Source organism: Schistosoma haematobium, chromosome 1 (genome assembly GCF_000699445.3).
Source record: "Schistosoma haematobium chromosome 1, whole genome shotgun sequence".
NCBI classification, from domain to species: Eukaryota; Metazoa; Platyhelminthes; class Trematoda; order Strigeidida; family Schistosomatidae; genus Schistosoma; species Schistosoma haematobium.
In genome coordinates this window covers 91,741,700-91,758,253 of record NC_067196.1, presented here as the reverse complement: position 1 = coordinate 91,758,253, position 16,554 = coordinate 91,741,700, and the positions used below count along the sequence as shown (strand labels likewise).

General features: G+C 34.2%; 1 protein-coding gene across 1 annotated transcript in view; it reads left to right on the top strand.

The window, feature by feature from the left end:
- Positions 1 to 16,554, top strand: part of MS3_00000980 (uncharacterized protein) — a 61,359-nt gene that overhangs the window by 4,253 nt on the left and 40,552 nt on the right. The window contains exons 3-5 of the mRNA XM_051208537.1: positions 5,560 to 5,687; positions 13,417 to 13,751; positions 14,636 to 15,292. Of these exons, the coding sequence (XP_051075559.1) occupies positions 5,560 to 5,687; positions 13,417 to 13,751; positions 14,636 to 15,292 (1,120 nt within the window). The remainder of the gene's footprint in view (positions 1 to 5,559; positions 5,688 to 13,416; positions 13,752 to 14,635; positions 15,293 to 16,554) is intronic.

Genomic DNA, 16,554 nt, shown 5'->3' with positions numbered 1-16,554 from the left:
TAAATAACACAGGCGTAAAGGCTTAAAACTTGGAAAGAAATTTTCGGTTCGCCCAAATTCTAGTTACACTTCCCCGATAAGTACTAACTAGCACAAAACTTAAATCAAGGACATTGTGTTAACTCTTAGTCAGTCAATAGAGATATGTAATGAAGATTCGTCTATTCATTAATAGCCACTTAATATTATCGGTTTGTGTGTAGGTGGATTCATGTCACATTGATATACCTCTGTTCAATAATTGTTTTCTTCATGTTTGCCATGGTTATATACATCTATTGCTTCGCTGTCAGCATCATTTATTATTTTCTATCATTTTTACCAAATAAATAAATGTCAAATCAGTTCCTTCGATGTTTAAAATTTGCTTTAGTTAAGAACTTTCTAGACTGTGTAAAGTGACAATAATCGTACCGATGATTCACTGTGATATTTTTCTTATATGTTAACCAACGTCCAATTTTCTTCAATGTTTAAAGAATATTAAACTAATTTTGATGTTTTGTTGTGATAGATATTGATAATGTTCACTATAATAGACTAGTAATTGGCTAGTTAGTTTGAATGTTAAACATGGATTCATCTGTCCATTCAGTGTATCAAATGAAGTAGATTTTTGTCATGTAAAAACAAGTGAATACATGTGTGTTTGCATTAACATTAGAAAAAAACAATTTCAGGAAAAGTAATATCAAATTGCTTAACCAAGTCATTGACAATGCTGATAAAACTTTAAAATTAGGAAGGACAAGTGATGTCTATAGTCGATTTTTATAACTTTAATGAAATGATTATATTAGTAAGCCAGATTGACTGAGCTTTTGGCTAGGATCTGGGAATTGATCTGGACTGACTAGTCTTGACAACTGATCTTTCCCAGTCTATACGAAATAACAGAAATTTCCTTGTGATAACCACATGTGAATCAAACTAACGTGGCGTTTAGAATATTAACCCTAGCTTATGAAGAGCCAATCCCTGAAAATCAGGCTGTATGGTCAAACCAAATATTCGTCCTTCATCAGGTTCTAAGACATGTTTATTAACTCTCAACCATAGTTGTTTTTCTCGACCTTAAGACAACGTCAGACTCTTTAAATCGAAGAGTTCCATGGTAGTGTCTGTCACTGGAAGACGTACCAAAGAAAACCATCAACCTTGTTCAGGTTTTCTACTTAAACTACTGGTTAAGTTAGATCTCGTAGGGAATTGTCATCAGAATTATCAACAAAAAGTAGTGTTCAGTTTTTCGCACTGTTCCTTTTTTATTTAAATCTGTCATAGATATCCTTCTAGATGTAACTCTCTCATCGTCTGCATTTTCAGCAAATAATGTCACACCAAGAGATTCCCTTATTGACTTAAAATACTCAGATGGCAGTCCTACTCGGTCATTCTGACAAAATAGTGTTTTCTGGCCACCTTAAGCAACAATGCAAAAGTATTTGGAATGCGATTCCCTCCTTCTAAATGTAAAATGTTGCTTCAGGACGTCTGTGTCGACGCCTGAACTGATGATAGGGAATGCCTCAACGGATTTACGTATCTTGAAAGTCTAATCAGCCCTAATTAGTTGGTATCTGATGATATCTCGTTTTTACTACTACTGATGCTGTTACTACTTCCACTACATTGGGATTCAACTGAAAAGCTTCATTCCATTGTGCTAATGCGGTTTGGAAACTTTAACCGACGCACATATATGCCAGGCTCTACGTTGCGTATAAGTGACTGACAACGCTGCAGGAGATGTTTACCGATACCTGACATATTACCGACGAGTCTACATCGGCCACCCGAGCCACTCTTCTGTTCCTAAATGCACAAGCTGCATATTGAATATCCGGCGAGTTTTATAATCTATCACCCTCCTGAAAATACCATTTAATTGTTGGTAGGACTCATCCACGGCCTCAGCCGGACTACAATTTGTGGGCTCATTAGCGGAGATCATAGAAAACAGTCGCTTCCCAAACGTCTCTTTCTTTAATGGAGCTTTCTAATCTAACAAGTGGGCGACTGTGAATTGAGATCCGATCGATCAGTGCTACCTCTGCTCTGGCGTCTAGTATGACATTAACGTCAGTCAAACCGGACAAAGATGCTACAGAGTTGTCGAATAAGTGCACATAAAACAAAATTTTCGAATCAATAAATGGATAACAAATATGTATTTCTTCAGCCCAGGGTTACTTCTCCACTACCTCAAAATGCCTGACATCAAATCATATTCTGTTTAATGTCCTGCCACTTAGACTATCTGTCACATTATAACTTAGTCGATAGAACTTGATTATTACTGAAGGACTAGACAGAAGTGACATTGATCGCTACTTATTGATCAACTTCAAACCACTTCAAATCGTTCATCGTTTCATGTAGCACATTTGTAAATGGGGAATAAACCTGTATAAAAACAATCGGAATGTATTAAACTTGTAATCGCAATCTTTCTTTGATATATTACCACCTCTGAACTAACTACTATTATGAATCTGGTGTCCATCTTGTTGTGTTAATGAGGTATGGCAACTTGGACCGATGCATATATGTGCCTGGTCCTACGTTGTAGCTGACTTACTGACTGATTAAACTTTTAAGGCAAAGTAAAGTGAAATTGTGTTCACCGTTGTTGATCTTGTTATTTAAATTCTCCTGTAAACTCCAAACAGGATGAAATACAGCTAATCTAACCAATGACACCATAGATCGAGGTTCCAGTTGCTACAATCATCATACCTGTTCATTTCTAAGCATTTTAAGAACTGTAATACTAAACACGTCACGAATACATATAAGAGTTCAAAAGTAGTGTTTGTCACTTAACAGGTTGAAAATGAATCCCTGAAATAGCGAGTTTTGCCAAATTTAGTTATATATCGCCTTGTTTTTTTCCTCGCTTTTCTCAGGAAAATAATATTTTCTAGTTATAGCTTTCACTTTTCTGTAGAACAACTTTTATGAAAATAATCTTTCATTCATTGACTTGAGCCAGATAGCTGCTGAAGGTCAGAAAGCTCTTTGAAAAGTAAATTTTAGTGAAAAGCCTTGACTGGTAGATGTTATCTATATCGGAAGTAGAACAATTGTCACCTATGTCAATGGATGATAACGGCACAATATCTTAAAAGTTGTCTATCGTTGAATGGCTTACCAAATGTGATATAAAGTGAACATCCTTGCCGTTAGGAACGGAGTTTCTGAATTTGATATCTGATGGGTCCTTAAGTGTGTTGAACTGCTGAAGTGACTTATACTAAAACGAAGCAACTTTCTAGGGTTACCGACTAGCTTTTAATGGTTTTTGTCTGACTGAACAGTTAGTCCATTTTATAAACAACCTTCATGTCGAGAAATTTCCAAATCTCTCATCTTATCGGCTTTTCACATAAGACTAACTAGTTCTTCTACTTCCTTCCTGCCTTTTCGTATTTCAAGTTAGCTACTTACTTACGCCTGTTACCCTTTGTGGAGGAGCATAGGTCACTCACCAACATTCTCCATTCAATCCTTTCCATGTCTACTTCCGATTCCCTACATAGCGTGTTCTTCGGTCTTCCTCATTTCCGTTTCCTTTCACGATTCCAAGTCAGTGCATGCTTCGTGATGCAGTTTGGTGATTTCTGTAATGTATGTCCTATCCACCAACTGCATCGTCTTTTCCTAAGTTCCTCTTCATCTAGAAACTAGTTTGTTCTCTTCCACAGTAGGCTGTTACTGTCAAGTTAACTAAATATAAAATATCAGTCTAATTTTATCTTGAGTTTTTAAAATGAAATTGAATCTTTGTTTTCTTTCTCTTTCACTTCATGCCCTCAGACAATGTTTTATTTATTGAAGGGGGTTGAAGATTAGAAATGCTTGAATTGGCAAATAATCAATGTCTGTAATCTAAAATACACTATCATTTATACATGCATTTTTGTATGTATGCTTAATTATATGTGGTTATGTGTACTGATTTGTCTGTTACTGTCATTCAGATAAGATCCTTCTAGATTGGGGAAACTGAATGCATGTATATATTCATTTTTTTTTTAAAAAAAATCCAGTCATTTCCTGTCCTTGTCTCTTATTTCGTGATTAATCAATCAATTAGAACAAAGTATTGGCATTAGTTTCTGTTTATTGTAAATGAGATATATACTAATGGATAGATTCATCATATATTATATCTGTTCCTATTATGTTCTCAGTAAGTAGCAATACTTCTAATAGTTGGTTTCCTTATTTGTCTCTTGTTATTTAACATCATGGGTTATGTAATAAGTTTGACAGTAACAATTAAAGAAAACTGATAAGAACTGAAATGTTTCATTTGCTCAAATTATTTATCTCTTTTTTTATTCCATTGTTTCATTTTGTATAACACTCGTGATTCATTTCTTATGTGGATGTAAACGTTTGATTCGAACCAACACCTGAACTTTCACCCTTCATAAACTTGTTGCAGTAGTAAAAAAAACTATGTTCTTATTAGGAAGGAAGTGTTTTCTCGAACAGTTTCCTTATTGTTGACTTAATCAATTGAATTTTTGTCGGTGTTAATAGTGGAATCTAGGTGTTCATGTTCTTTTACTGTCTGGGTTTCGTTGACTTGATATGTGTATATATAGGTTCAAGTGTTGATTTTCATACTACTACATTCCTAGGTTCTGTTGTTTAGAATGTCAACCGTTTTATCTACTAAGTTATTGAGTCACAAAAGTCATCAACCAACTCATTTCGATAAATGAGATTGTTTATATTAGTTATCAAAGTTTATATTTTTGTGTTCTGTTGATCGGATTTAATTTGATCAGTCTTTTTTGTTGTTGGTATGATAGGCTCTCTAAACAGATATCTCATCATGTTCTCTAGCTCTACATATAAATTATATTTTATATAGCAAATATCAGTAGTAAAATTCAGGAGGTATTTTATCTTATAATCAACCAACTGTTCGTTATTACATATTCTAGAAATAAATTCCATAATTCGTACATAAATTCATTAGTTCTTCAACTTTCGATCTTATTAAGAGTTTTTGTGGATATTATAGTAATTTCAATAGTTGAGATCATGAATCAATTGAAGCTAGACCTTCATGGAAAACCTGAAAGCACTGGATGGCCGTTTCGTTCTTTTGATATTATTTTAGTGAACAGAACACGGGTTGGAACAATCGAATGTATTTGAGCACAAAATTACAGAGCATCTCAATAAAATCTGAGAACTATATAGTAAATGCTTAATTTGCAAAATGTTTATCAATTGTCTCCAAATAACTCTGTCGTCATTGTTCTTGCATTTTTATACAAATTGCATTCTGTTTCTATTCTCTTATCTTTAAGCTGCTAAACATCCTGTCCCTGACTAGCGTCTTATACTACTTATGTCGATATAAGTAGCCCACACCACATTATTATTAATCATTACTTCTTACTTAATGATTTTAAATGAACCAGTTTGCACAATCTTCGTTTGTGTATGGGCCTGTGTGATTTAAATACTGATCGTTGTTAGTATTAGATTGATCGAAATTATGTATGTATATTCTGTTTATTCATTGTTTTGCAGTATGTTGTATATGAGACCAAAAATGGTCCAACTCAGTCAATAATGAATAATACTGATGAAACATTACAATACACTAATCCTTCTGTAATAATGAATATTCAGTCACAAATTCCACATTCCCAATATCGGTAAGTGTGTATAGTTTCTAAAATAATTTTCTTGTCTAATATTTACTCTAGTGGTTTCATCATATACATTCAGTTCATTTTACTTGTTCTGTCTTCTTTTTCTTTGATCATACTTGTTATACTGAAAGCCAAATGATTATTTTGAGTTTAGTTTATTGTTATATTCTACTTTCTTGGAGTGGATGATCACTTTTAATTTATGAGTTGTAGGTTCAAACTTCGCTTCATCCACATCGCATTGTTTTCAATTTTCATTAATTGGGTTGTATCCAGTAATTCTGATCATTTTCCTGTTCTATTATTTTATGTTAACACGTTAATATTGGTACAAGGAAGCGCCACACATATCTCATTCGATATGTGTGAGGACTGTGATACTACCTGGGTGCCCAAACCGAAGCAGTCTTAGTTAATGAGTGGTAAACATTAAAAGCATAATTTTCATCAAAGATTTCATTTCAGGCTTTTAGAATTATCCACAACTGTTTGCCATAAACATGTCCATGTACCATTACCTAAGTATGTTTAATGAAAAATTCCAAATCAATTAAAAGATGGGTGTCAAAATAAATTGTCTAATGAAAATCACACTTATATACGCAGTAGTCACTCACTAAATAAACAGGAAAATGGGTTAAAGTACTGTGTATACAACATTAATTTATAGATGATGAAGGTATAATAATGGCAAATCAGCACCAGTTAAGATTGAAATCAGATAAAATTACAGTCTACCAATTGATGAATCTATAATAACTAAAATTTCTAAAACTTGTGTCTTAAGTTATGCGCTACTATTTATTCTAACGTGTAGTAATAAATAAATAGTTTAGTAAGATCGATACAATATATCAAGCATTTTCGGACATTTTTCCATATAAGAGAACAATTCTCACTGGATAATGACTGACTCACTACTTTTGCAAATTACTCTTAACTTTTACAATCACTATTACATCTAGGAGTAGGCGGTAATTGGGTATAGATATCTAGTTAATTTTCTCTCCTTGTTAATGTTGTAGTAAATCTCTATTATCACTCGCCTACGTGATTTGTTCTAACCCTTGGACAAATAATTTGTTCAAATCTTTCTACCTCTTCTCTCACCCATATGCTTGACTTTGCCAATTACTTACGTGTAGATTTTGATCATGCTTTAAACATCTATGTATGCTAGTGCGTATGTGTCTGTAAACTTGTCTCTTTCATGCTTATCAAGACTGAGTCATCTATTACTCAATGAGTTGGTACATCGACTTTCTCCATCTCCACTTCGCGTCTGTTAGAGTAACAATGCTTGAAATAAATTCGTTGAACTTAATTCATATTTGCCTCTTTATTACCACCGTCACCTAACGCGGTTAATCTTAATAGAATGTACAAAATCAAACGTAGGATTTATGTTTATAGTTCATGAATCATCGTTACGGGGTCAGATCGTTAGCTTAACGACAACTACATTTCTATTAATTCATTCATTGAGAAATTAATTGTTTAATTCTAATTCATTTTTATTTGTATTTAAAAAATTCACTGTAATTTTATGTTCAACTGATAAGCAATGCTTTGAATACATCTCCCAATTAATAACAATTGAATCTAATCGATATATAATTGACTTAGAAATAAAGCCCAGTCTGATGTCACAGATAACCGAATATGATCTCTGACTCCGTTAAGAAAAGTGTAACTTTTACATACTAAAGGCACGCTATCTCGGGTTTATAATCGATAAAGATGACAGATGACCAGAACTAGAGAATATCCAAGCAATGGAAGCTATGCCTAGACCAACGGATGTCCTTACACTACGATCTCTTTTGGGGACTAGTTAGCTATTATGGGGCCTTTTTTCCTAACATTCATCGCTTACGTGTCCGATTAAATAACCTTCTGAAGAAAAATATAAAATGGGATTGGTCTACAAATTTTCAACCTGCTTATGAGGAAATCAAGAAACTACTAGTTGCTTACGTATTATGATCTATCCTTGCCTATTGTAGTAGCATCAGACGCTTCGAACAACGACATTGGGGCAATTGTTTCTCACACCATGCCAGATGGATCTGAGAAAGCAATACCACATGCAGCTAGATCTTTCACTACAGCAAAACGTAACTATAGTCAAATCGAAAAGGAAGCATTGTCAATTATCTTCGCTGTAAAGAAATTTCACCAGATGATATTTGGACGTCAGTTCACTCTCTTAACTGACCATAAGCCATTGCTGGCCATTTGTGGGTCGAAGAAAGGGATTCCGGTATATACAGCAAATAGACTTCAACGATTAGGAACTACACTCTTAGATTACGACATCAAGGCTAAGTACCAGCCTATTACCGATTTTGGACTAACTAACGCCTTGTCTAGACTGACTGGTTTACAAGTGAAACGTGAAGAACATACTCTCGTGGCAGAAATTGAAACGGAAGCAGAAGTTCACCGAGTGTTGGAAGACGCAGTTGATGGTCTACCAGTTGCTTTCAAAGCTATCAACAGAGCTACGGAAGTTGACGAGATATTAGAAGTCAGCGGTTATCTTAAATAGCCAAACCGTTGTTTCTAAGGAGAACTGCTACAATATTTTCGCCGGTGGGACTCACTCATAATTATCAATTTATGTATTATTTTCGGCGATAGAGTCGCTGTTCCAAAAACATTACACCAAAGGTTTTGAAACAATTCCACAGCGGCCATCTCGGCATCAAGATGAGATCGTTGTCTCGAAGCTGTGCTTACTGACCTACAGTGGATAAAGATATCGAAACTAGATGCCAAAATTGTTCATCGTGCCCACAAGCAGCGAAAAATCCAAAGAAATGTCAGCCACAATAATGAAAAAAGCTGCATACAGATTTTGCCGGCCCAGTACGAGGAACAGTGTTTTTAGTCATAGTGGATGCACTCACGAAATGGCCAGAAATTTATGCTATGTCAAATTTCGCAACTAGTCAAACAATCGGTAATTTATCTGAGTTCTTTAGCTATTTCGGAGTTCCAGAGACCTTGGTGACAGACAATGACTAACAATTCACTTCGGAATCATTCAAGCACTTCCGCAGCATTAATGGAATCGCACATATACGCTCTCCTTCCTATTCCCCCCAATCAAATGGACAGGTAGAGCCCTCGTTGACACGTTTAAAAAAACACTACTGAAAGTGGGAGACGAGGGGGCAAGTTAGACAATTACAAGACTTTTAACAGTTTATAGAACTGCGCCCAACTTTATTGTCCCAGATGGAAAGTCCCCTGCTGAAGTTATGTTCGGGAGAAGTATTCAGACTTTATTCAACGCCATGTTGCCACATAAATCAGTAGATGGGTAAAGACAAAATCCGAATATCCATAGTTTTAATGTGGGTGATAAAGTAGTTCTCAAGTTATATCTTGGAAAAAGTCGGTGGGAACCTGAAGTAATTGGAAAGAAAATGGAAAATGTTTTGTACAAAGTGTGTGGGACGTTCAGAATGTCTATTATACATACCAACTAAATCCGTCGAGAAAACAGGACGTTGAGCATGGTAAATAGGCGAGTGAGTCTTTCACTGGGGATAATTACAGGTACTCCAGTAACAGGAACTTCCAGGGGCGTAGTGGAGAACAATAGGATGAAAGTTCGTGATGATATGCAATCACTAAGTTAGCAGTTTGGTGATAACTTATTCAAAACGCGATACAGATATTTGAAGCTGGCAATAAACGAAACTGCTGATTTCCTGTTTGATGTTGGCATTCTTAATCACGAATGTGAACTGTTCCAATCAAAGTGGCTAACAGAAGATCAGTTCAAGCCTTAATTTTCATTTGCATCCTACAATTTCAAATATCCACCGATATTAGAACAGAACATGTATACTGAGCCATCTGGATGAAGACTGAAACTCGACGCTCAACGAAATGGTTAATAAGTGTCAAAAATTAGTTAATCTCCAAAGTGATACGTCTTAGTTCAGTCTAGAGGTAACGATGGCTCCATAATCCACAAAATCCGTTAGATACCAAATCATTCAATGCTTCTGCGACTCAAGCTTTATCATACTTAGTGTTCCACACTAGCTTACCGTATCTTATGAAGAAGATTCTTACACTATAATGCTAACATTGTGAAGATTGGCATTTTCCACAAACAGCACCGTTACCGGATTTTGTGCACTTTTCAGGATTTTGTCTACAACTATTAAAGCCAGTGTTCGTGTGTTATTATATTCAATTCATATAAAATTTTGAAAAAAAAGCACGGAAAAATTATAAATAGGTATCCATACCAAAGTTGGATTTGATAGTTTCAAATAAATTGAACATTGGGTAGAGAGTTAATAATAAATATATTTTTGTTATATCTCAATGAGTATTTCTCACGTTTCGTGACTTAATGTTAGTCACTTCTTCAGAGTTGATGAATAACCGATATTAAATTAACACAAGTTTAAATAGTACAAAGGAAACAATGCAAAATATGTGAGGGCTGGAATACTACCCGGGTGCCCAAACCGAAGCAGTAGAAAATTATAAGTTTTCTGTTGTATCTATCTGTCTATATGAATGTTACAAGTTTATAAGATTAAATAATTCCACCTTTTTATACAGTAATTGTTCAGATCATATTATGTAATAACTAACTATAAACAATGAATTATTTTAAGCAAAGATGAATAGTGGCTAGCAGTAAAATCCAGGATGCGCATTTCATCCTATCTAGGACTCGTCAGCTGGATGTACCTGCATCTCAGAGTTGGTGTTCACTCCGGGACTCGAAACGCGCATCCTGAATTCCACTGTTAGCCACTATCCATCTTTACTTAGAATGCTTGTGAATTAAAGCAATATCGAGGCAATACACACAATATGCACATATGCTAATAAGAGACTGATCAATTGCAGTCCTAAATAACGATGGGAAGATACAAGTAAAACAACATCAAGTGAGATGAATTCGGTAATTTCTTTGTTTAGTTTAATACATAACTATAAAGTAAGCTAAATATAAATAATTAACAATCATTTGATTTTTATGTCAATGATGAAGTCTGGTGTCAGTTTTTATTGATAAACATAAAGATCTCCTTTTTTTAAAAGAAACAAATTGACATTTCTAGACTGTCTTTTATATGATGAAGCTGTATAGATAAGTAAGATTTGAAGAAACATTTTAAAGGAAAATCGTTCATTAGTCTTGATTTTATTGTATTATATGTGTGTTTTGTCTTTTCTCTCTCTTACTGACAACTTTTAAAATGCATATGACATGAGAATATGTACAGGATACTTAATGGGCTACATCTAATTGTTAAGCCCCCAAATGCCCTGGTACGGCCGAGAGTGGGAAGAGTCCGCTCTCCTCCTCGAAATGCTCTCAAGTAACCACGTGCATACAACCACTACTAAGGAAGTCCTATTCACTGCCTTCTCGCACCAGGGGTGTTTTTTACGAAATTGAGAGGATGAAAAGTGAATGTCCGACGCTTTACCCGGGTCGGTGGACACGGAGAGTCCACCTAGGGGAGTCGGAAAACCCTGATTCCAAACCAATGGTGCACATGGTCTCTAGGATCCTGAGGGAATAATTGAAGTATGAATTGATTATGGGTCACCGACCACCATGGGACTACATCTCCTGACATTGCTCCACTGCCTTGTGGACCAGACCTTTAGGTCAAAGGCTCGGGGTGTGGCCCACTAAGAAAACCACCTGTTTCGGTTTGGGCACTCGGGCAGTACTACAGCCCTCACATAAATCAAATGAGATTTATGTGGCGCATATATATCTGTTGCCCCCTTGTACCAATATCTATGTGTTCAAATAAATAAATAATAAATCTTATGGTCAAAAATATTATCTAAGGTAAATGTGATAAATGAAGCTTTTACGTTCGTACAATTTCTGGCCTCTCATTTTCATTTAAAACACTTACTGAATTGATGAGTGTAGTTCAGTGCTTTACTTATTTATCACATGCAAACTACTAATTTGAATAATGATGTATTTAACGCATGGTCTTATTCAAGAAGATCTAAAGAATTGCCTCTAGTTCTTATCCAAAAGCATCGTGAGTTACTTTCGTGATTTAAAAACTTTCTAGGATCCCGTGTTAGTGAAGGAACTCGAATGGTTTCTGCGATAATCTGTTCAGCTTGCTTTAGCGAATATCAAAATTTAGTTTTTGGAAAATTGTTTAGACAAACGAGAATATCCGAGAAGACTGAGAAACATCACTAAAACCATACTTATTCAAACTGAATTGTCTTTAACTCTTCTTCAATTAATATGAATAAGTCGAACGTGTGAAATGACCACTATTTGACAAATTTTAGGTTAACTGTTATTAAAATTAATCTTTTATGTAGCTCAGTGACTTAGTGATTGCATCAGTTAACTTTTCATGGAATACGTCGTCGGTTCGAGCCCACCCCAGCCTACTTTAGTTTAAAAAGCTGGATAGTATTTCTAGCATATATATTGTTACACAATGTTGATCAATATAAACCAGTACATTTGGCTGATGGGAATTACACTATCACTATTGCACAGCTTCAATTAATTAGAGAATACCTTTTCAGTGCAACTCATTGAATAACTGTTGAATACTTGTGAATCGTTATGTTTTTTTTATAGATAGATAAGATAACCTGATTGTTTAATTAAATGTATTAAATTACCGATGTTTATTTTTTTAAATAAGTCAAGTTTTCAAGTGAATAATCAAACGACCTATCATTCTTCTATGACTCTAACGGTAATTTAATTCTATTACATCCTTCTAATGTTTTTAATTTATTCTTCACCTTTTTCATACTCGTCAAGTGGACAATTATCCTCCTCACATTCGATTTCATCTTATACACTTACTTTGAAACGGTTTGATATGCCGAAAGTATTAGAAAGGTGTGCTTCTAGTTGGTAAATAGTGTTACTTTAGAGTTGAACATAATGTATCAATCTCATATGAATGAATTCGGTAATGATTTATTAACAGATAGTGGTAAATATTCCGCTAGAGAATGCCAATAACTTGTATGACTAGATGCTTTCGCAAATATCGGTTTACAAGTTTTCATGTTCAAGTCGATTTGATTCAACGTTTATTTAGTTATTGTTCACACTCTCAGTATTGGAAATGTTGTCACCACGTAGTATAAACATTAGTAGCTAAATCCACCTTTCATCTTAGTTATTTAAAAAAGATACTTCATATTGAAATTCAATAAAATGGACCAAAAGTATAAGCTAGTTTCATTATTTAATGTAAGTTGCTTCTTCTGAATCCTACACAGACAAAACAACTACCTCTTGGCTTTCAGTGGTATCGCTGTGGTGTGTGCTACTTATATTGACATAAGTAGTATATGATGTTAGTCGTGAACAGAAGGTCTGGCAGCAGAAAGACAAGAAGATCGAACAGTAAAGAATGGAAACAGGATGCAATTTGTATGAAAATGCAAGAACAATAAAGTCTGAGTTATTTTGAGACAATTTGTGGACATTTTGCAAATTAAGCATTTACTTTATGATTGTTAGATTTTATTAACAATTCCTTTAATTTTGTGTCAAATACATTCGATTGTCCCCACTGGTGTTCTTGTTCACTACATCACAACTGAGATCAATCTACAACGAAAACCTTTTACTGGGAATATTTTTAGTTACAAGACAAGAATTGTATCAAAATTAGAAGTAATTCTATTGGTTGATATAATGTTTCATTTTCTTTTTTTTTTCACTTTCAAGTGAAGTCAGTAGTCAACCTTCTAGGCGTCCTCGGCCACCGCCACCACCTCCACCGCCTCGTAGTGGCAGTTGGATCGGTAAAATATCAGCTTCAGCACCTACAATAAATGATAATACAACGAGCCGACCATGTATTCAGTATGATCATGAACCACCATCTTCATGCACTGAAATCAAAGTGAACACATTCTCTGATAACCCCACTACTACTCAGTATATGAACCAACAATCATGTATTAGTCAAACGTTCCATACTAGTCCTTATAGCAATACACATTCATCAGTTCCAAATGGTTCCGTTGGATTAAATTCATACTCGAACTTTAATATAAAAAGTCAGTTGCGTGAGTTTATATGTTTATCGTTATTATATGAAAATTCTTTTGAACAGACAGATCATAAATACTGTATGAACTGGTGAAATTGTACATTTCATAGTGGCACAAATGAAGAAAATTAAGAAAATAAAAGAAATATTTATATACATCCATTTATCGAGAAATATTAGGTATTAAATAATGTTCACGTCGAAGATAAACAGTTGAATACATTTTTCTACGTGGACACATTCCAAACTGTGTCATACAAGTTGTCTTAAGAAAATATTTGATTAGGTAATCTATGAATTGATATTACGTTAGTTATTCATGACTATCGTAACCAATGGTTCGAGACTCTGGGTGACATCGCTCAGAATCGATCACAATGGTGTAGGTATATACACTCTCTATCTTCCATTAAACTAAGAGATTAAAATCGCTTCATATCTTTCTTTCTACGAACTAATTATTTCTTCCAGTACTATATCCTTATATACAATCTTTCTTTCATATATTACTACCATTGAATTAACTACTTTTATGAATCCGGTGTTCATCTTGTGCTAATGAGGTGTAACAACTTGGACTGATGCATATATGTGCCTGGTCCTACATTGTAGCTAACTGAATGACTGACTGACTGACGATAGTTATCTAGGGTAACACTGAATATTTAAGTTAATCAAAGATTTAAGTCATTACACACTTTTGAATTGAGGCAATTCTTAAATACCATGACTAGTTTGCTTGATAAAAGTGTTGTAATTCCTTTAAAAATACAATTTGTAGGATGAGTTCAGAAATGTGCACTAATAGATAACGATATTGATTTTCTTTTTTCTCTTAAATTTCTTTTTCCATTAATCTGGATCAATCATCTACTGATACCAACTATTCAGTTGATAATTCCCATACTGATATACCAATTTCAAAACGTTCTATACAACAAGAACATCAACATAGAAGACAACAACAATCACATCAACAATATCAAAATCAATCTATCAGAATATCATCATCATCTAATGGTGATAGTTGTCAACCATTGACATCGACGATCAATGCTTCGATGACCAATACAAATAATAATTCCAATGAACAACGACAACAGCAAAATTGTCAATATTCATCAAAACAATCATTTATAAATAACAATAATAATAATAATAGTCGTAAAGAAGTAATTAAAGCATTACTTAACTTATTAATATGGCACCATCCAGAAACTAATTTCACCGAAAATATGAATCCATCAGAAATTCATACATTTCACATATTCCTATTGAATTGGTTAACTAAAGCAGATTGTTTACAAACTATTCCAATGAATATAAATACAAATATGTATGTAGCACAATTTTCCCGTCGAATATTAACACATTTAATAAGAATATTATATAGTGATACAGTTTATGAAGAAGAAACTACAATAGATGATGGTCAGACAATTAAAGATACTGAAGATGAAGAAGATACAATGAATGTATTGACTAATGAAAAAGAAGATGATGGTATTAATAATAATTCTAATCTTAATGAATTTAATCAGTCTTTGGGTAGGTAAACTTCTTATGTATGACTCAATTACATTCTCGTTGATTGTTTATAGTAATATGAGTTAATTATCTGTGTAAAAGTTTATGTACTAGGCTGTTTTTTAGCTGGTGGTAGGTGATAGATGGGATCAATTTATAAATGTTGAAAGTCAAGTCGATTTATTGCAATCTATACTATCTTTGTCGCTATCGTGATACTAGTCTAACTAAAATGTTAAATGTTTAACACGTTATTCAGACCAGTTTTATTTATAAACCCTGATCTTTGAGTACGTATATTTTTATCGTATAATTGTTAAATAACTAAACTATTCATATGCATGTCTCTCATATCATACGCTTTATCTTAACCTATGAACTGTTATTATACGATTTTCCATTCTTGAATTATGCCCTGTCTATCAATCACTACCTCCCACATTCACAGCCACATTTGGCCAAATCTTGTACAAATATTGTTTCATATTTTATTGGTACGTTTTGGTCTGTTTGATTGGTATATAACACTCAGTATGTTTGAAATATAATGGTTCATATCGCACAGGCTCGGATTGGTGTTCTGAACTTAACTGGCTGAACTAGACAGAAAGCGAGACCAATAAGGACTCTAGGTTGCTCATACGGGTTTACGCGTCATTGATCCGATCGATAAGTCACTGCTCTCTCATTGGCGGTCACAAGTTATAACATAACCCATATTTCTCAATCCAGTCAGTCTATGATGTAGCAGATGCCGTCGTTCAGTACTATCAGTTATCTATTTCTTAAAATAGATAAACACTGATCCCAGTTCCTCAAATAATCCCAGTCCTTACTATAAACATAGTTCATATAAAGATTGTGTTATCATCTGGGTACCAACTCAAAGCAAGAAAACAACTCAGAGTGTTAACCCCACAAAGCAAGAAATTTTTCTCAACAGATTCATTTCTGTGAAAACTTTGAAATCAATGTTTACCGCTAGTTTCTAGTGACAAAATTTTCAATCTCTTGCTGAAAATATGTGTCTGCTAGCCCGGTTTAAGAATTAGACTTTTATTGTTGCCTTCTCATTTTTGTAGACTATACTTCGCTTTGTAAAGGCGATATTTCTGATTTCACTCCATTATTTACCGACTCATTGATCGCAGTTTTTATCTATATTTCTCAAACAGCATACATCAAAGATAAATGAATACTCAGTTATGAGCAACCTATAACCTGGTACGTATGTGCATCTTTTCAATTCGCCGCAACACCGCTACAGAAGAATAAAAATATCA